Source organism: Xiphophorus maculatus, chromosome 4, assembly GCF_002775205.1.
Source record: "Xiphophorus maculatus strain JP 163 A chromosome 4, X_maculatus-5.0-male, whole genome shotgun sequence".
Taxonomy (NCBI): domain Eukaryota; kingdom Metazoa; phylum Chordata; class Actinopteri; order Cyprinodontiformes; family Poeciliidae; genus Xiphophorus; species Xiphophorus maculatus.
In genome coordinates, this window is record NC_036446.1 from 28719890 (window position 1) to 28740500 (window position 20611).

The window sequence follows — 20611 nt, forward strand, 5'->3', positions numbered from 1 at the left end:
CCATATTTTAGCATTAATAAATCATTACCTCGTGGATTTTTGTTTGGGACATTTGGGTAATTACTGTAAACAAGTTCTACAAACCGAGCGGTGTGTCGGCTTCGTTTTGACGGAGCAGCAGCGTTGAACCGAAATCCTCTGGATTTGCTCAAAGGAAAATCGACTATTTGATCCTAAGGAGCTTCTGGGACCGGGAGACTTCCTATCATTGTTCACCATAATTACATCTTTTTACTGTACTCTTACACTAATAAAGCCACTCTAAGTTGTTTTTGGCATCTACGGAATTAAGCTGTTAGGCTTGAAAACGTTTGATGAATAAATGTATGTTTCACTGTTTTTTTTTTTTTTTTTTATTTATTGTTTTTTTGTGTGTGTGGTGGCAATGGATCAGAGAGTTAATTACAAAAAGTACACAAATAGTCCTCTGGAAAAACAACAAGATTAAAGACAACTGGCAATCTGAGCAGAAACATAATTAGCAGAGAAACCGAAACAGAAATGTTAAATGATTTGGGGGGTGGGGGAGGGAAACAGTATTCGTAATTAGGGCTTTCTGTAGACGTCTTTGCATAAATATATCAAGCCCAGGTCAAGTGGAGTTTGTTTGTTTTTTTTCCTCCACAATTTGCAGATTACCACAGCTGCTGCTTTCACTGGGAGTCCTTCTGTTCTATCGATGCTGTTTTCATTTGGGTGTGTTCCTGCCTGGTCTGCAAAAATGCGGAATCCTACCAAATATTTTTGCTTTCTCTTGTGTGTGTAAATACCTCATTGCATTCAAAATTGGAGAAAACTAACTTGCAAATTACTTTTGCTTGTTTTAAGTAAACACTTCCTTAATATAGATTGTTGTTTTTAAAAGTAGTAGTACCACTGGCAGATTATTTCACTAATAACATCAGAAAAATGTATCATTATAAGTGAAATAATCAATATTAAGCAACTAGTGCCTAAAAACAAGCTCTTATATCCTGTTGAAAAGTTACTTGTAAGTATATTGGTACACTTACTTTAAATGTACTAATATATTTGCACTGAAGTAGACTTAAACACTTTAGGATTTAGTTTTTGTTGCGGTGTGGTATAATCACCTTCATGGAGACCAAACCTTTGTCCTCAAGGAAGTGGAACAATATGATTGGATTAGGGGATTAGAGAAGACCTTACTAAAACATGGCTCACTGGCCACATTACCTGATATGAACCAGCCCGCATGACGTCGACTGACAAAGAGAAACCGTGCTTTTATTTTGAAAGCGAGACACTTTTTGCAAAGCCCCTTTTCTTTGTTGTTTTAAGGCAACAACGGGTGTGACAAAAAATGTCACTTTACAATTCACTTTCAGAAATGTCAGCGCACAATAACAAGAAAATGGCCGGCGCACAACGGTTTTCAGACCATCTAGATTGATAAGTCTGCAGTCAAAAACAATGTTTTCTGTTCGGTTCGAGCTCAAAAGGTTTAGCTCCACAGGGAGGTAACCAATGAGGAGCATTTTGTGCACAAAAGAATTTGGTGTTTAGGCGTTTCAGACTTTCTTTTTATGCGCCCCTGTTTTATTTGTAGTCGTGTTTGTACTCGACGCGAGGCTGAAAAATGAAACTCTCTTTAAACGCCAGCTCTCCAGCAGAAACCTGAAGGTTGCGGGTTTAAGCCCACTTATCTGGAATTGTTCAGAATTTAATCCTGACCTTGACGTAAACTGTCCAAACAGCCAGCTTGTGAGTTTATTTGGGAATAAGCAGCGTTGCCTTTGTGCAAAAAAAAAGAAAAAGAAAAAAGAAGAGCTTTTATTCAATTGTGGATATTTTATTTAGAAGAAAAGGTTTCTGTGTAACGTCAGCCACAAGTTTAGTTGGGGGGCTAGAGGCACAACCTCATTAAACACTTTATCTACCTGTGACAATTATTTATCTGTTAAAAACAACAACAGAAACGTTGCTTTGAAGTTGGCTGTACACATTATATGAGATTGTTAAAGTGTATGTGTGGCACTGTTGAGAGTTTTTATGATGTGTTTAACTGTAGCATATTGACTGGAAATGATTTGTGGACTTTTTCTGCAGAACGTTTCAAAACGTGTCCTTCTTTGTGATCCCTGGACGACGGATATAAATTAGCAACGGTTCTAAATCTATGTTAATCCTCGGGGCTGATGAGTTCATTAATGCTCATTATCCTTATTTAATCAAACTAATCTGAACCTTTCACTTTTTACACCTCTATTTTAGTAAAATTACAGACACGTTGCACATCATGTGCGCACCTGCAGATGTCGGGGTTGTTAATTTGGTGCCACAGCAAACGGGAGAAGAACGCAGAAAAACGATGAAGGACAACTCAAAACAACTCGCATTCTTCTTTCTCTCTCGCGCTCCATGTTGGCAGTGCCACGCGCAGACCCGTTGCCATAGCGATCAACTCACAACAGCTCCACCGTTGTGTCAGGATTCAACACCGAAAAAAACACGCAAACATTTCCCACACGTACAGCACTCAGTCTGTTACAGTGTTATGTTTTCAGGCTTGACATTTATTTTGGGATTATTAATAATATTCACTTCGGAACGCGTCTATGCGGAGTGTTTTATATTAAAGTTTCTGAATGTTTTGTAAGTTCACTATTTATTAAATCCACCTTAAAACTGGCTGGATATAGTCATTGTAATAAGAAAGGCAAACTTCTGCCGTTATTGTTATTCTTTTTAAGACTCATAGAGTCTAATATAGATTAGACTAATATAGATCTATGATAAATGATCATAGAGTGATCATTTATTTAAAAATGAACAGAGCAACAGTAGTTTATGGTCAAAGAGTTATTTAAAGGACTGCAGGCAGTATGTCTGCAAGTGTTTTGAATTTGTTGCAACAAATCTTCCAACCAACGTCTTTAAAAATTTCATAAGCATGCTCCATTATTCAAAATTCATTCTTTTTTTTCCCCTCCCCCCTCCGCTTTCCACTTGTAGCTTTACTTCAAACCGATATCCGCTCTCCTCCGAACAGTCGGTGATGTAACCGGCGACAGGCCGGCGCGTTGTTTCACGCGTCGACCTCTCCGACCTCTCTCGAGCGCGGCGTCAATAGTTTGAAACCCGAAAAGGTACGTTGGAGCGGCAAAACGCAGCACCCTGGCTCCCGGCCAACCGCGTCGCGTTTAGACTTCAAACGAGGTATTTAAAGCCGATGACGAGTAACCTTGGTAAGCAGCAGCAGCAGCAGCAGCAGAGCAGCGCTCCCAGCTCCGCCGTGCAACACAGTCACCCACACAGTTGCTCACTCAAAACAGGCCGTAAATTTTGCTCCTGGTGATGCTCGCCGTTCCAGCAGCTTCTCATAGCCAGTTAGCTGAGAGCTGTGTTCTTTTGTTAGTTTTTTTCACAAGCTGCACTTCTTCTTCTTTTCTTTTTCTTTTTTTTTCTGAAACATGTACAAGGCGAAGTGCTCCGCGGATAGATTTAGACGGCATACCAGAGTCTGGGTCAGGTGTCATAAACACAGTCGAGACTTTAACTATCGTCGTTTCGTCCCTCGCGATGAAATTATTTATGACCTGCAACCGGACACAGGTTTTCTGCCAGGTGAGCTACAACAGTGGAGTCTCCCGTTGGTGCAGTGGAAAGGGGGAAGCATATATTATGTTCCACTTGAGAAACTGAGTGAGATAAACAAATCACCATCTCCACTATTTTCGATGTACTATTTTTTTTCTTCCATTTTGTATTAGATACACATTCTGTGTGTGTTTGCTTTCTCTTATTCTTACAGCCCCCTTCGAAAGTGTTCGGCCTCTAATTAAAAATGGTCAAAATCAAAAACACTTTATGGATCCCAAAGGAAAATTAAATGTTGTTGCAACTCATATTCAGATTCTTTCAAGTGTTATTGTAGATGGCGATGGATGTTGGCAGGAAAGACCTCCTGTAGCAGTCTCGGTTTTTTTCTAAGGCAGTCTCATGAAGAGCTGAGGGGATGTTTTCATTCAACAGGGACAGAGATGTTGGGTCAATTTAAAAGGAAGATGGGTGCAGTTTGGTTGTTTTTACAAAGAGTGGGCAGGAATATTGGCTAATATATTTGCAAACCTGGTAGCGATATGCCCCAACAGACTCTCATTGACTAGGAGGAGGAGACTTAATAAAAATGCATGGTAAAAGGTCCAGATTTTTGTTTAGAAAAATTACAAAATATGCTTTTTTTTCCCCTTCCACATCAAAATATGCCCTGTTGGTCTGCCGTAAAATGGCATTTGTGGTAGTAGTAGTGTGATTAAAAAAAGCGTTTAAGATGTCATGCCAGTGTATTTTGCCATTTCTTCTGGATTACTTAGCAAAAGTCTCCCTTTATTCTTGAACTTTGTCTCTATTTGCCTGCATTTGGTCCCTTTTATGATTTTTTAAAAATTATTTTCAGAACCAATCACTGCGCCCGTTGCAATCAGAACCCAACCGTTATAACCACGATGGGAAAAAAAAAAAGAGACTTAAATATAGTTCAAACATATTTTTGTATCTGACATTTTATCCTATCCTCCCATAAAACCTGAAAGTGGACAGAATAATTATCCATCATAGCTTTTGTTTCCCTTTTCTCGACCCTGTTCGTCCATGCGACTGCTAAACCAATGTGTTTGCTCCGTCTTGTTTCCATGGCATCGGGCTAGAGAAAAGAAATATCACTCACGCCAACAGATAAAAGTCAAATCTCTCTCTGAGTCATTAAAAAAAATAAAAGAAAGTAAAAAGGAAAACAGCTTTTTGTACAAGGAAGAAAAAAAACATTTTTTTTTTGCTCATTGATTCACTAAGCTACTCCCTGAATAGGCCCTTGTTGCTGTAATTATTACAGTGGAGATGAAAAATCACTGGCTAATCATTCCTTGTCCGAGGAGAAAACGCCGTTTCTGCTGGCGCCTGGGCAAGCTATGATGTATATGATAGCCCGCCCTCCATTTGTGAGACATGACTAACAACCTGCGTTCAGTCCTCTGCCCCAGTGTGCAGCCTGGCAGATTGCGTTTAATGTATTTAAGCGGTAGACGGGGGTTGAATCGGTGGCCCGTGAGATGCGCGGTTACATCAGAGCCCTGAAAAGCATGAAACGAATGCCGAGCATTGTCATGCAGAAACCCGCCGATCGAGAGCCTTAACCCCGTACTCCCATCCCTCAAGGTGACAGTTTCCCGGTGTCCTTCCAGCTCGGGAAAAATCCAGAGGTTGTTGCTGTTTGTTTGTTTGTTTGTTTGTTTCAAAAGGGACAACGCACATCACAAAACATGCCAGAGTTAGCCATAAAGGCTAGCTTTCATCTGTAGTTCCCTCAGTGTACAATCAATGTAAGTCCGATACATTACAGTGCAAAACAGACAAGTTAAACTTCTACTATCAGAAAAAAAGAACAATGATAGTAATACTAAATGAAGCACTTTTTTTAAACCCCCCAAAATAAAACATATCGGGTTACAAATTTAAAATGAATAACAAGCCACATAGTAAAAAGCTCTCCACAATACATAAAAAAAATAGAATGACAATAATAATCACATGATCGCACTGGCATATTTGATTGTCTTCGAGTCATAATTTTAAGTTATTAGGAAATGTTTTAAAGTTGAAGTATTATGTATTTTCCAGACACAGTGTTTTTTTATAGCACAATCAGTTACCTTCAGTTATTATAAATGCTATATACATATATGACTTAATAATTTAAACGCCTTGAAATTGGGCCCCTGTCTCTTTAAGAACTCCTGCTCTTTCTGAAACTCCGCCGTCACGAAGTCATCACAACATGGCTCCGTTTATTAACCCTTTATCAACGTTTTTACCATTGTTTCACTGACAAGTAGCTCCTATAATGAGCTCAGCAGATGCACAGTTTCACCAGGTGTTTGCTAATTGCTGCTGGCTAGTCTGAAGGAGCTGAGTGAGGGAGTCACAGAAGACGGCTGGTCTGTGAGACAGAAGCTCAGAAGTTTGGAAATTGCGGTTCTGAGGCAGAGCTGCTCGAAGGCAGAGCTAGGTCCAGCCAGGCGTTTTGCACAGCTGAGTGGTTGCCATGGGAGATTAATGGAAACCTCAAACATGCATGACAGAATCAAGGCAGCGCTCCATGTGTGTTTTTGATCAAGGAATATCACTTCAAACTCAAACCAGTTGATACTGGATAAAACTGCGCCTTTAAAAGACCAACACGTTCTTACACTCTCTATGGTGTTTTATTCCAGTCGCGAGACGCATTCCCTGAAAACTGACCAAATGTACTTCATCTGAGATGGACATCAACCCAATTTGGAACCCCACACTGAAAACATGGTGAGAAGATGAATCGCACCAAGTGTAGGGCGATTCTGGGAAAATTAACCTGCTAGCGGCAATAAAAGGAGGCTGACCTTCCAACAGGAGCTTGATCCTAAACATCAGAGCTACATTCAAACGGTTTAGATCAAAGCGTAATCGTGTGTTAGAACGTCCTAGTCAATGACCAATTCCTTTCCAACTCAAATTTGGGCTGATAGGAAAGGAGCCAGTGGATGCATTCACACTTGAGATAAATCTGCGCGTCTTTTTGAGCCATCAGACGTGTTTTGATGCTGGTTGAGCCCTGATAGATCAAAGTGCACTCACCCTCACACTCAAGACTGCAATATTCATTTCTAAATTGTTGACATGCTGCAAGATAGAACTGTTGTGTTTAATAAAAAAAAAAATCCCTTCTGGCTAACATATGAGAAGTTTCAAAGCAAGACATTTTAGCATTGAAGTGTTTCCTTTTTTTTTTTGTTAATTACATTCTCATCCTCATTGTTTACGAAAAATATATATATTTCTAAAAGAAACGACAATGTAATGCAACACAAGGATCGTTAACGGAGATAATTATTTCCTGCTGCAGCAGAAAGCGTCGAATGTCTGATAAAGACTTGATTTTGCCACATCCGTATTGCTAATCCATTGCAGTAATTTGCTCAGCGGCTGTCTGGCTCTCCTCCTCGTGGTCCTGAATGTCAATCTGCAGACCTCCCCCACACTCAGGCGGCAGCGAGTGGCGACGCCGCGCTAATTAGCCGACCCTCTGGAGTAGCCGCGGCCCTCCCGGCGGCGTCCACACCGCGCAGAATCATTAAGGGAGGAGGAGCCGCGGCTCTTCTGCGAGGCGAGCAAAACGCTCGGGTAGTTTCGCCCTAGCATTCCCTCCGTCGCGCTGTGGAACAGGGAGCCATCAATATTAACACCTAGACACATCCGTTCTTGTCGGGGTTTTTTTTTTTTCTTCTTTTTTGTTTTTTTCACCCCAGCTTAATGAAAATTTCATGATAATCTCGTAATTACAATTCCTCATTCGAGTGAGCGGAGTTTGAGTTGTAGATTTGTGTAACGATAAATAAAGGCCAGTGTGTGGATGTTGAATCTGCCTCGGGTTGGGCGGGGTGTGTGTGCGTGTGTGTTTGCCCATGTTTAGCCTTGACTGTATGTGGTACAGGAAGGCATGCTGCCTAGTTCTTAAAACAGGTATTCTTTCAAAAAATTTAATAATCAACCTCTTCCCACTTGACCTTGCTGCCTTGTTTGTTTGTTTTTTTTTGATGGCTTATTTCTGCTATTTTGTTTATATATTTATTAATTTATTTTAGTACACCTCTTCCACAACAATCCAATTTTAGTTGACATTTCTTGTCAAGATGCGAAGAATGACCTTTGAAAATAGAGCACTCCCTGCCTGAGATGTGAGGAGGTCTGGTTGCGCGCGCCGGAACAATCCTCTTCACTTGTTTGGATGCAAGGACGGATGGAGCAACCGAAAAATACTAATTGAAAAGCCCTTGTGTGCTTTTGTAAAGTACTTAAGTGTGGTATACAATTACAACTGGGTATTTACACACATTTTTTTTTTTTTTTGCCGTTTGAGAAATGTCAAAATAATGAAGGAGAACTTTATTGAGAATATTTTTATCTTCTAGTTTTTTGGTGGAATTGTCTTTGAGACTGCATGATTTGGATCTATGGTTTGGGTATCCTTCCACAAAACTAGTGCCCTGGTCACAAACAACCTAAGCAAGGATCTGGGTTTTTGTGTGATTATTAGTTAATATGGTCCCTGTATTGTCTTGTCGAGTCCCTGATCAGTCCCACCTGTCTCTTGTTCCTTTGATTATTTCTGCTGTGTATTTGTACTCACCTGCGTCTGTGTTTCCCTGCCGGATCTTTGTCATTTGTCATCGTTTTCTTCCTGAGTTCTGTCCCGTTCCTCATCTGTGTTTCCTGGCATCGAGTTGTGTTTGGACATCATTAAATGCGTTCTCCACTTCATCCTGGGCCTCTCTGCGTTTAAATCCTCACCAACAAACCACCACTACAGCACATATTAGCTGCCACAAATCTTCAGTGGGACAGAGATCAGGGATTTGTGAAGGCCACTCACCGTTCCCATCTAGAAATGACCCATTTGTGTCATAACGTCCTGGTGATGTTTTCATATCTGGTCTTAAATGCTCTGTACTTTACTGTTACTATGCTTTACACTATATACTGTCCTCTTCATGATGCTATCCATTATGTAAAGTGCACCACTCCCTCACTAAGCAGGGGGTGGACATGCTGCCACCCGCTGTACGTCACAGTTATGATGTTTGGAAGGTTCTCTATTTTTTTATTCAAATGTAACTGGATATTTTGGCCAATGCTTCAATTCTAGTGTCATCAATCTACAGGACATACCTAAAAATTCACAAATTTGTCTCTGTTTGTAACTGCAACCTGTAGGCTGGCTTTTTATGTTGCTTTTGGAGTAGTAGCTTCTTCCTCTCTCAGTGACATGTCAGTGATAGAGACCGGAAGGAAATTAAAAAAAAAAAATTTTTATAGCTTATTCTGCTTTGTAACAAACTTGAGCTTGCATTCTCATTGGGACGTTTTGCTTTTATTCTGGATGTAGATGTACATTTTGAATGAAAATACTCTACCGCTAACTCAAACCAGGCTTCTGTGAGTCTAGCAAGGAGTTCTGTTTAAAGTGGCTTACGTCTGGTTTCATGTCAGACAATAAGAAAACGGAGGTTATGCGCCGTCTAACTTTTTGTAAATATCCAGTTTCATCTTTAATGAAGGTGACGAAGCTTGAAGCGACAAGATGTAAAATAACTCTAATGTCCAACTTGAAGGGACATTAGGGCCTTGTTGGACTTTATTTAAGGGGAGTCTTGTAAACTTCCAAATACTGGTTAGCTTAATTTAGTGGACAGAAAGGGGAACACTGAAAACAGTTAGCTGTGTTGTGTGTTAACGGAACAAAATCTGCTACCAGCGCCACTAAAGCTCACTAATTATAATGTTGTATCTGGTTTCTCGTTTCTAGCATCAAGCCAGCTAGCTAGACAAACAAAGTCTGTGCTACCGCTACAGAGTAAGGGCTCATTGGGCTCCGTGGTTGTCCATCTGCTCTACATTGGCATTATTCACAGCTTTATTAACACTTATCTACCTATTACGGCTTTGGACTCTCTAAAGTCTCTAAAATATGTTGAGCAGTTTGAAACGTTGGCTGCTCTTGACTTGTCAATTTGGGGTTAAAAATAAAACGTGCAGCCGTGAAGTTCAGTGTTAAGATATTTAATGTTGCCCAGTGCACTTGCTTTTATAGTATATATATATTTTTTTACACATTCCTTTTTTATTCTTTATCTGTATCAGAACATAGGCTATCGTATGACTACATGGAAGATTGTGTGGAGAAGTGGATTTCCATTTTTCATAACGTTATAGTACTAGTGTGAAATACATAAATCGAGACCTTTAAGCCGGTCTTAAGCAAACATTTCATTAAGCACACATTTATGTATTTATGTATGCCATTGAAGCAGCTTTTGGTACCTTTGGCAATGTGAGGAGGTGCCAAGTCTTGCAGGAGAATAATATTTCCATCTCCATACAGCTTATCTTCTGGACATCCGTCCAGTCGGCAGTCTTCCCAATCATTGTGTGGGCTACTGACCCAGAGTGTAGGCCACACAATGAGAGACTGTTTAAAGGCTCGGGAAACCTTTGCAGGTGAACTTAGTTCATTAGCTGACTAGAGTGTGACACCGTGAGTTTTCATTTTTCACTGTATTCTGATATTCAGAGACACAAAGTTTTGGGTTTTCATCATCCGTAAGCCAGAAACGTCAAAATTACAAGAAGTACACTGCAAAAACACAAAGTCTTACCATGCATCTTTGGTCTAGTTTCTTGTGCAAATGCCTTAGTACACCTGAAAGAAGACAAAACAAAAGTAACTTTTCAGCACAATATTGGAGCTTGTTTTAAGTCAGTAATTCCTTAATATTGATCAAAAAGTACTACTGTAGTTCCACAGGAAGATTATTCAAGCAATGCATTTCTTTCTTTTAGTGAAACAATTTGCCAGTGGATCTAGCACCTTTTCATCAATAATAAGGAATCGTTGACTTAAAACAAGCTCCTATTTCTTGCTGAGGAGTTACTTGTGAGTTGCTTTTCTTATTTCAAGTGTAATAAAAATATTTGCACTAGAAACTAGACCAAAAATCCTTAGTAAGATATTATGTTTTTTGGAAGTGTGAAGACTTGGAATATATCACTACATGTCTGATGTTTCTACATTAAATATGAGTTTCAGCTTTCTCAAATGACTGTCAAGAAACATTGCATGATTACGCAACATTTTAATTATATGGGCCTGTACCTGTTTATGCAAGCTGGCATAAAAAATATGTTCCTTTAAATGTCTTCTGATGCCCTCACTGCACATTTCCTTCCAGTCTTAGACAGAGATGGCCTACACATCTTAAGCATCAGTTGTGAGCAGTGGTACTTTATAATTATGGACCAAATATTGACAGCTACTTGTTGTATAATTAAACTTGACAGAATACAGCTGGATGCATTCTTAAATTGGTGCTGATGGACAGCATAATTGCGCTGCTTTTAGTGAGAATACTTTGTCATCAAGATCTGTCAGTGTAGACTTAGAACGCTATCAAAAATATCCACGTACCTGCTTTTGGACTGAATCCTCAAACCATGATGAGCAGCTGTCTCTGTCTGGCGAACGTGAAAATTGACTCATTGACGGTCAGAATCTATAAACAATAGATGTTGTTGTCGGCATCCCCTAACAGCAGCAGCTTTAGTTAAAACGCGTGATAACGTTCTGCTGCCGGGCTTTGTAATTCTCCAAACGAAGTCGCTCAAGTTTTAGTGTTAAGTCATTTTTACGTGGCTGCCTTTGACGGTAAAGTCCGTGGACCGTCGGTGTGACGCGCGGGCACAGCTGAGCGACGCCATATTTGCATGTGTTGTTCTCGCGCATAAACAATCTGAGGCGCGCGGTCCAGCGTGTATGCTCGCATGTCATTCGGCGCGCGCCTATTTAAAGACGTCTGGTCTGATTGAGTCTCTATTTCGGGGTGTTTGAGTTGACGCAAGTGTCGAGTGGCCCCGCTCTCCATCAGCTAACGAGCTCGCCCACGTTCCCACTCCCCCTCTCTCTTCCTCGCTCTCTCTGTCCTCTAATATATTCTCCGAGGATAACACGGCCCCTTTGAGACCGCAGGTTTTCTTTGCAAGGTGAAATTTTATGCATCGTCTTTACATATTTCTCTCACACACTTCCTGTTAGGCAGGATCTATTTCGAGACACACACAGACGCATGCGTACTCATAAGCAAACAAACCCACCGACGTCTATCTGTTGGGATGTGCTTTGTACGTTTCCACGTGATCCGTTTTTTTTTTTGATAGTTTTTTTTTTGCACGTGCGCGAATTTATGCGTGACGCAGAGAACTAAGGCGGACCTGGAACGTCCTAAACTCCCTGTTGCTATGGTAACATGTCTGGTTATAAGAGAGACTAATAGGTCTCCCTCACGAATTAACCCAAATGGACTTTGGATGAAGGAGATCACGCATTTAGGTAAGCGCAGAAACCGATTAAAGATTAAACATAAGTGGATCATTTTGCCATTCATGAATTTTATTTTGCTGATTTGGAATTTTCACAGATGAAATCCCTCCATTTTTATAATTGGGCACAAAATACCAAAAATACTTCCATTTATTTTACTCTTGATACTTTTTGCCTGGAAGGAGGTGAGCTAGCTGAGCTAACAACAAGGCCAGATTATAGCAAACACGTAACATAAAAATATGACCATACAATAATTAATATCACTCCTCTTTTTTGTTGCTTTTTTTTTTTTTAACCAAACACTGCACACAGTGTTCAACATATAAGCCACTTGTTTTATCTTTTCATGCTATCACAGAGATGCTTTAGCGTTTAACTAACGTATTTATGCACGTCTTATTCGAGGTTTCGGTCCAATCCCTTTTGAGGATGTTTGCTATAGATCTCTGTGGCTTCTTGAGCCAAAGGGGGTCCTTACGTCAATTGACTTACTTGACTTGAAAGCAGTCAACTTTCTTTTATTGAGTTGCTATGGGCCGTGAAGCTCCACTGAGAGACGGACCTACCCCCGCACCCCCCCCGTAATGCAGGCCTGTGCGCTCAGATTTTGAGTAATTTGGTTCATTATTTCTATTATTCTGGAAATTTCAAGGAACTAATGGTTTTTAAAATAAATTGTAGGTCCAGTCATGTGTTTCAGATTTGTTTCATGGGATGGAAAAAAAAAATGTTGTAAGTCGGACATCGTTTTGGTTCTTTTCCTACCAAAAACTCAGATTAAATGTTGGATGTTCAACATAGTGTGAGAGAGCACTGTATACATTCAGAAGATAGATTTTAAGTGGGACATTCAAAGAGATCAAACTGAAAAAAAGAATGTTTTACTTCAGTGAATGGATAAAACAAGCAGAAATACCTGGTTTCGTACATGTATAAAGTTTTCCAGCCTGATTTAAACATAAAATGGGTTCCTAAATACTCTCACAAATGTGTGGAGCTAGAAACATAATTATGAAAAGCAGAACCACAAAGACACAATGCTCTGATGGTTTAATAATGAGACACATAAAGATGGCTAAATAGAGCAGTATGCCGGCGTGTTCTTCACTTAGAATAAAGGACCTTGAAAGAGTCTAGTGTGTACGTGAGTACATATATGGATTTATTTTCAAAAATGAATCATTGTGGAATTGTATGCACGCATGCATGCAAACATAATTTCCATAGTTGACATTTCTCTAATTAATCATCTGCTTATAACAACCCACTTTGCACCACAAGTACACAAACATGACCCTGAAAACAACATTAAAGAGGAAGCACTTTTTTTTCGTCTGAATGTGAAACTGACTCATAGGAAAGCAAGAGGAAAGGAAATCAGCACTTAAGAGTAAAATGTGCAGGATAGAGAGCAAGGGACAGATGGAGATTCAGAGCAAAATACCAACAGGCTGATCACTAAACAAGAGATATCGCAAAAGTTCACAGAAAAGAAAATAGCATGGCTACTTGGAAGAGAATTCACATATGTTAAATCTGCCACCGTTTTATTTCATATTCACGTTCTTCTTCTCCTTTCTTTTTCAGTGACTTGTGTAGACTGTAAATATAGACAATCCTACTGGTTTTACATAGAATTGAAAACACATTGATCTATACCGTCAGAAAATGGGTCGAACCAGTCAACAAGCCACAAGAATCGTATTATTAATCTGATTTACAAACTCATCTTCGCAACTAAGTGGTCTGCAACATAAAATGTTTAATGCAGGGCATCTCAAAAAGTTACTTTGAAGAGAATAAACAATTCAATACAAAAGAGAAAAGCCTGAATTTGTTTGCACCCAATGATGCCATCAGTGATATTACATACCAGTTTAAACAGAAAATGCTAATATGCGGGAAAATGTCAATATTTTTGGAAAATTCGAAACAACTGCACGTGTGATTTCAGTACGAAGGAGATATGAGATGGAAAGAAGGCTAATGTTGAAGCAATTTAGAAAGAAAATACATATTTAATCTAATAAGTAGATTATGTGGAGATTTAGAGAGTGGAAAAGTATTCAAATTTTAATTTGCTTCATTTTTTTTAGGAGGGAAAAAGTTGATTAACAAAACATGATCATCGATAATACGTGTCAAGTGAAACAGACATTTTGAGCAACAGTCCGTACCAGTAGGTGGCGGTAATGCACACCAAGCGTTTCTTGCCAACCGCCAATTAAAACCAAACGGAAGCAGAAACGCTTCTCGTTCTGGCTGTAGAATCTAAAGCCAGTGGTTTCAAACTGCAGTCCTGGAGTCCTACAACCTTTAGACGTGTCTGTTGTCCTACACACTTGAACTAAATAGCTAAAACTGCCTCACTAGCATGCAGCCGCGCTCTTCAGAGCTCTGCTAATGAGCTAATGTTGGAGCCAGGTGTGTTGAGCAGAGAGACACCACTAATGTAAAGGGACAAACAATGGTCAGTGTAACAGAAACAAACCAAGTAATTTACTGGAAATTCACCTTGTAACAGAGAAACATTAAAATGTATCTAATGGTTCAGTGGAGTTAGCTTAAAAAAAAACATGTAAACTGCAACATAATGCTACAACAAACACACCCGGGACAGTAAGTAAAGCAAAGTTACAACCTCGATGTTTAACCTAACTATAGAAATATGAAATAAATTAGGAATATGTTTAAGGAACAAGTAGTAAAGAAATACAATCTTAGGCGCTTTGTCACATACTGTTACCAAACTGTGAAAGAAGTGGCTCTGCTATTTCACTTTTTTTATGTGTGTTTTTTAAAGCAACGGCAAAGGGGAAAAAAAAAATTAAGGGACATTTTTAAACCAAAAATACATAAGATTTTTATGTAAGTAAAAGGTTCTGTAAACAAGATGGAATATGGGTAATTATGAATGAAATAAATTAAATTTATTGCTCTCTTTTGCTTTTCATTTTCCCCACAGAAACCTGTCGAAGAATCCGCTAACCACCCTGTCATGGCAGCTCTTCCAGCACCTCCAACTCTCTGAGCTGTAAGTCTCCTCTCGTCTGTCTTACTGGCTTTTGTTTGAATTTTATTACAGCACTTTATCATCGTCCTCAGTGCACTATCAGCCTCAATACAAATTGTCTCGGCTGCATACCATTATAATTCCTGCCTTTGTTGTACAAAACCTCCAATTTGTCTGAGCACACGCGAAAGACCAAACCTTATAGGCATCGTTGTGACGCTGTGATCCTATAAGTCATTACTGGGTGTAATAAATGTGCTTAAAAGAAAAATGCGATAGATGAGAAGGAGTAGGGCGTCTGACCCCATTTTCTTGTTTGTTATGAATATTTTAGGGATCATTGTGTTTATGAAATGAGTTTGCTCCGACAGCCCCGAGGGAGAAAACATTGCGATAGTGACCCGTTTGTAATTTAAACATCATTACGCCTGCCGGTGCTGTCCATCATTTGAACCTCATCTGGGCTCCGAACGCTGGTGCTGCGTGCACGGGCCCTGCGGTACGTGGAAGTGAGGTACCAGGATGTGATGTGAGACTATTTCAAGAAGACCTCCTTATAGTGCTATTTTCAGAGGTAGAAGCAGGGCAGATCCACTGAGAGCATTGGCACAATGCTTATCTCGAGTACTCCTGTAGCTACAAGCAGCGGAAGAGTTGAGGAGCCTCGCTCAGAAGAATGCCATGGTTACACATTTTGTCATTAAGCTTTTAACTTATCTCTGGGTTCTCAACCCATATTGAAGAATCGTCTTAGTCATTCTGGGTACAAAGGAGCTTACACCAAACTCCACACCAGAGCGGCACAAGTGTTGCCTCTCTATGGGCTGTGATCAGAGGCAGATGGGCCGCTGTCTTCCTCTGAGTGCCTGTTAGTGGGCTGTAAATTTATTTTTCTCTCTCTCTGTCTGTCTTTCCCTCTCTGGAACGGAGAAAATTCTGCTTTTATGTTTTCATCCCAGCCAATAAGCTCCACCTTAGCTGTTGTTTTGCCATTTGGCTTCCTTCTTTAGGCCTGTGGTGTTTGCTGAACCATGAGTCCACCTTTTAAATCATGCATGCTTTAAGTGGAAGAGCATTCGGAGCATGTTGCTTTCTAATCTTCACTCAAAGGTCAGGTATTCAGGGGGTTTGAATTCTTTATTTTTCATGTATTTTTATTTCCTTTGTTAAAAACAACGCAAAAAAATAATTTTACTTTCATTACAACATGGCGCATCTGCCTTTTGTTTCAATAGTTTTGGGAGGAAGTGATTTCATACTTTGCAGATGACATTGTGGTGAGCATAATTTAACCATTAAACGCAACTGCAACACATTTCTAGGACATGTATAACATGCTTGTATGCCTCTACTGCAAAATTGATTAAACTACTATTGCAACAAAGGCGGAATGTTAATGTGTCTGTCCTATGCTCACCTCAGTATGCTGTATGCTTGAAACAGACTTACTTTCTTGTTAATTCAGCTATTGTCTGACCACTTGGATGCAGTCATAGAACACTGAAATGTAAGTTGAACCTTTAATATGAAAATTATTCACTTTCAAATCAAATACCTATCATATTTAGCCTAGACATTTATGAACCCCTTGGACATTTTTTAAGGGGAACTTTGTATTTATTTATTTCAAGCAGGTTTTAAAAACCCATAGAAGAAGCAATCAGTAGAAAAGAGAACATGTGCATACATAACCAAGAACAAAAGAATTTTTTTACTGCTACTTTTCTGTTTGAAAAGGAGTAGGAAGAGGTGAACACTTACTTAATCCTACCTCTTATCTGAATTTAATGAAGTATATTTACTTACTGAACATCTAAAAAATAATCACTGGGTGAGCTGTTAAAATTATGACATGGTAATGTCTTGCTGTATGGACATTGTCATGTTTCAAGTTCAATCACGTTGTTTTGCTATGGCTTAATGTTGCCATTTTTATGGTACACATGCAGACGAGTGAAAAGGAGTAGGTGATTGAGTTTGCAAGGATCTGGCGATCTAGAACGATAAGTGGTAACGTTATGAACTGGACGGCCTGGCAGTCTGTCTAAATTGTGAGCAAAGGTCACCAGACACAGACACTGCATCATAGACACATTAGGTTTTCTCTGCACAACCGCCAACCTGTGTGGCATAAATTTTCCCATCTGTACATGCCTCTCTGGTTTGTTAGGACCTTCTTCAGTCGTTCACATGCACGTACTTGTATGTGCAGGGCAGATCCACTGATCCACCTTTCTTCCTCTCAAAGGTTCATATCAAATACAGAATTTAAAGCCAATCACGAGTCACATAAGAAGAAAAACACTGCAAGTGGCTTTTAGATGTAAGGAAGTCTGTAAAGAAAAAAATATATATATTTTTCTCCTAGTAGCAAAATCAGTTTATTTCTTCCTTTTCAGTTTTGTATTTTTCTACTTTTCTACACAGACAGACCACAAATTGTAACCCCCCAAACTGTGGTTTTCACCTGAGTGAAGATTTTTATTTCACCTGAGTGAAAACCACGAGCTTCAGATTTTTTGATGAGACTCGCCTCTGAGCAAAGGACTGAACAGTGCTCGTTGAAAGAGCTTGGCTTGTATTGACTGACGGAGTATTCATAGACATTCAGAAATCATCTAACATTTAACACCACCCCTTGACTACAAGACCTCAAACAAAATAACACAAACCCACAATGTGACCTTGATCCAAATATGTCAAGTGCTAGAAGTGCTCTTTAACATCTGATGAATCCCCCCGAGTCCCGTGATAATCACCACCTATGTCCAATGATGTTAATTTTAAACCAGCTAGTTTCTTGATATGTGTATGCACACACATCCTGGTCTAGTTGTGTATGAAATTAAATACAAAGCAGGTTATATGGAGGTATTGAGCTGTGAAACAATCACACATAAATTCAAATAAAGTGATAAAAACACTAGCATGCAATTACTTTGTTCGTACTGTTACACTAGCGAAAACTGCTATACAAGTTTCTTTAACGAATCTTTGTAGATGGTAATGGGAGCGTTTTTGTGTGACAGTCATTCAAAGACGATGCTCATTGTTGCATATTGATTTCTAAGGACTCTACGGCAACAGACCCAACTTTCCTCATCGGCTTGTTCAGCTTTTTAAGTCACTGACTTTGATAGTATTACCCTACACATGATGGCAGATTAAATTTCACTCAATAGACTCAAGTTGCTGCTGCAAAACCTAAAGGACCTAAGCTGTCCTGACATGTACAGTTTGTTTTGTCCCTTCTTGTAGTTGACTTCACTGTTGTCTAGGTGTATCTATGCTCCTTTGTCACCTTTGCCTCCCACCTATTCCTGTTTCTCTTGAGATCAAGAATCCTTCTTTGTTTTTTTTCCACATTCAAGATGACATTTTCCCCCCACACTATTCCACAAAGTGGTCTGCCAGTTCTCTTTACTCAGCTACTTGCCAATCTCTGATACAACAAACAAATGTAGAGCCATTCAAGTATTTCTGTGGATGAAAGACCTCTGGCTTGTACTGGAAGTCTGAGGAATACAGAGTAAAAAGAAATGGCGAGAGAACAGTCCAGCTGGTCAGACATTCAACGATCAAGTCTCACAAACTGTGGTTTGTTTGTTAGCTAGGCATCAATCCAGGTGATTGTTTAGGCCTTCGCTTGTCTTCTGGACTTTCCAATGTGGTAAATATGGCTGAATTGTGTTAAATTCACTTGGGAAATTATATAATTAATGAGTTTGAGTTGTATGATGGCTCCATGTGCATCAACAAGAGTCTCCAGAACCTTACTTGTAGGATGTTGGGGCAACAGTTCAATTGTTAGCGACTGGCGGGTGAGCTTTCTTAGTGAAACCACAGTATTGTACACAAACCTTCTCCTTGTTCAGGCTGGAGTTAGAAATGTGCAGCAGAATCCCACGTTTTTAATTTGCACAGGCCTTAAGGACTCTGGAGCTGACACGGTCTGGACCTGTAGCGCTGTTCTTGTCCAGTCTCTCCAGTTGCCTCTTCCGATGCCCTGCATCAAACAGGCTTGGGGGGCAGTTGATGGCAGCACAAGCATCTCCTGATTTGGCTGAGGGCAACAATGAGGAAGCAACATGATCCATGACTGAGGCAAAAGATGAACCATGTGAGGTGTGACAAGAAGCTGTGTGTCGACTGGGCCTGTCACAATAAATCAATTGATCGCATGATAAATTAAAACAAGTTCAATCATTTTCATTTGCATGATTTTCTCTTTCTAACAAAAGCTGGATGATAAAAGTCTCCAATCTGGTGTTTTGGTCTTTTGTCAATTTTGTTTACAAAGACTTCATAATTCATTTGATTTTTTTTTTCTGTTTGGATATTTAAAGTTCCAGTTTTTAAATATTCACTAAAATGTAATACTTGAGAATGTGTTCTTGCATCATTATTCCTGTACCATCATATTACTGGAAAATAGTCTCAAAGCAACAATATTATATCCTCTGCGACAATTTATTGTCCAGTAAAATTTGTTATTGTGACAGGCCTAGTGTCGACTGGATGGGACGTCTGTTAGCTGGAAGCAAGAGAGGAGGATGCAGAGCTGATTCCTGAAATGAACCCGTTAAAAGTTTACTGGGTCTGTTCAGACTTCCAGCCTAATTCTTATTCGGCTTATTTTTCATCCCTGAACACTTATATATTCCCTTATATATTACAGCTAGAGCTTACGTTGCAGCTTCTTCTTGTACATCCCCTTTGTGTCTCTAATCTTGATGTTAAGTTCATGTTGTCAGACACTACGGTGAGATCAAAAGAGCTGCGTGGGGCCTCTGTAAAGAAGACCATAGCAGCTTATGAATTACAACAAGTCTTGCGTAAATAAATTGAACTCAAAAATGGTCTACAAATGGAGGACGGTCAAAACAACCGAGATGTCTGGGTGTGGCTGTCTAAGCAAAGCAAACAAGATAGCAAAAGAAGAAGTCTCCACAAACCCTAAAATGTCATCTCAGAACCCACAGCAGGCTCTTTGAACTGATGACACAAAGTGAATGCCTCTATAATTTGAAAGCAACTGTACAAATGTAGCTGTCATGGGGGGTCTACAAGTGGGAAACCTTTTGTTCGCTGAGAAAATATAATAATTTCAGAGTAACATTTTGCAGAGAGAACATGGACAAAGAGCTGGACTTCTGAAGTAATTGTCTTTGGACAGATGGATCTAAAATTGAAACGTTTGGACATGATCCAAAATGTACCAGGAAATTTAGCAGGAAAACGCATGTCCATTAAGATCTTCTAATGAGATTAGAACTCACTCTGTGAACATTTCTTGCAAAAGAAACTCAATATTTAATGGGGAATTCCTAAATTTTTCAATATGACTGTGGTAAGGCACTCTTTCACTTGTATGTGGGGGGAAAAAAAGACAAGATCAGGACATTCTGGCCTTATTTAAAACTTTTCAGAGCTCTCTATAACCCAGCAGTTAATTGAGCTGAAATTACTGTCTTCGTTATGTGGAGCTAAGTGAAATGGCTGACATCTCTCCTTAACCAAATCGCTCCTAAAGCTTAAGGGGCTCGATTTTTTAATTTTTTTCTCCCCCCCCCTTCTTCGACTCTCAGTCCCGTTTCTTGAAGCGACGTTTCAGATGTGCACAAATGGTGCCTTTGTTGTCCTACATGAAAAGCAGGGCGAGGGCG

General features: G+C 39.6%; 1 protein-coding gene across 3 annotated transcripts in view; it reads left to right on the forward strand.

Annotated features, from left to right (window-relative positions):
• The window catches only part of ntrk3 (neurotrophic receptor tyrosine kinase 3), a 290241-nt gene that overhangs the window by 106357 nt on the left and 163273 nt on the right, over window positions 1-20611 (forward strand). For all 3 annotated transcript variants that reach the window (XM_005808525.3, XM_005808523.2, XM_023332654.1), the window contains exon 4: window positions 14898-14966. In XM_005808525.3, coding sequence (XP_005808582.2) covers window positions 14898-14966 — 69 coding nt within the window. The remainder of the gene's footprint in view (window positions 1-14897; window positions 14967-20611) is intronic.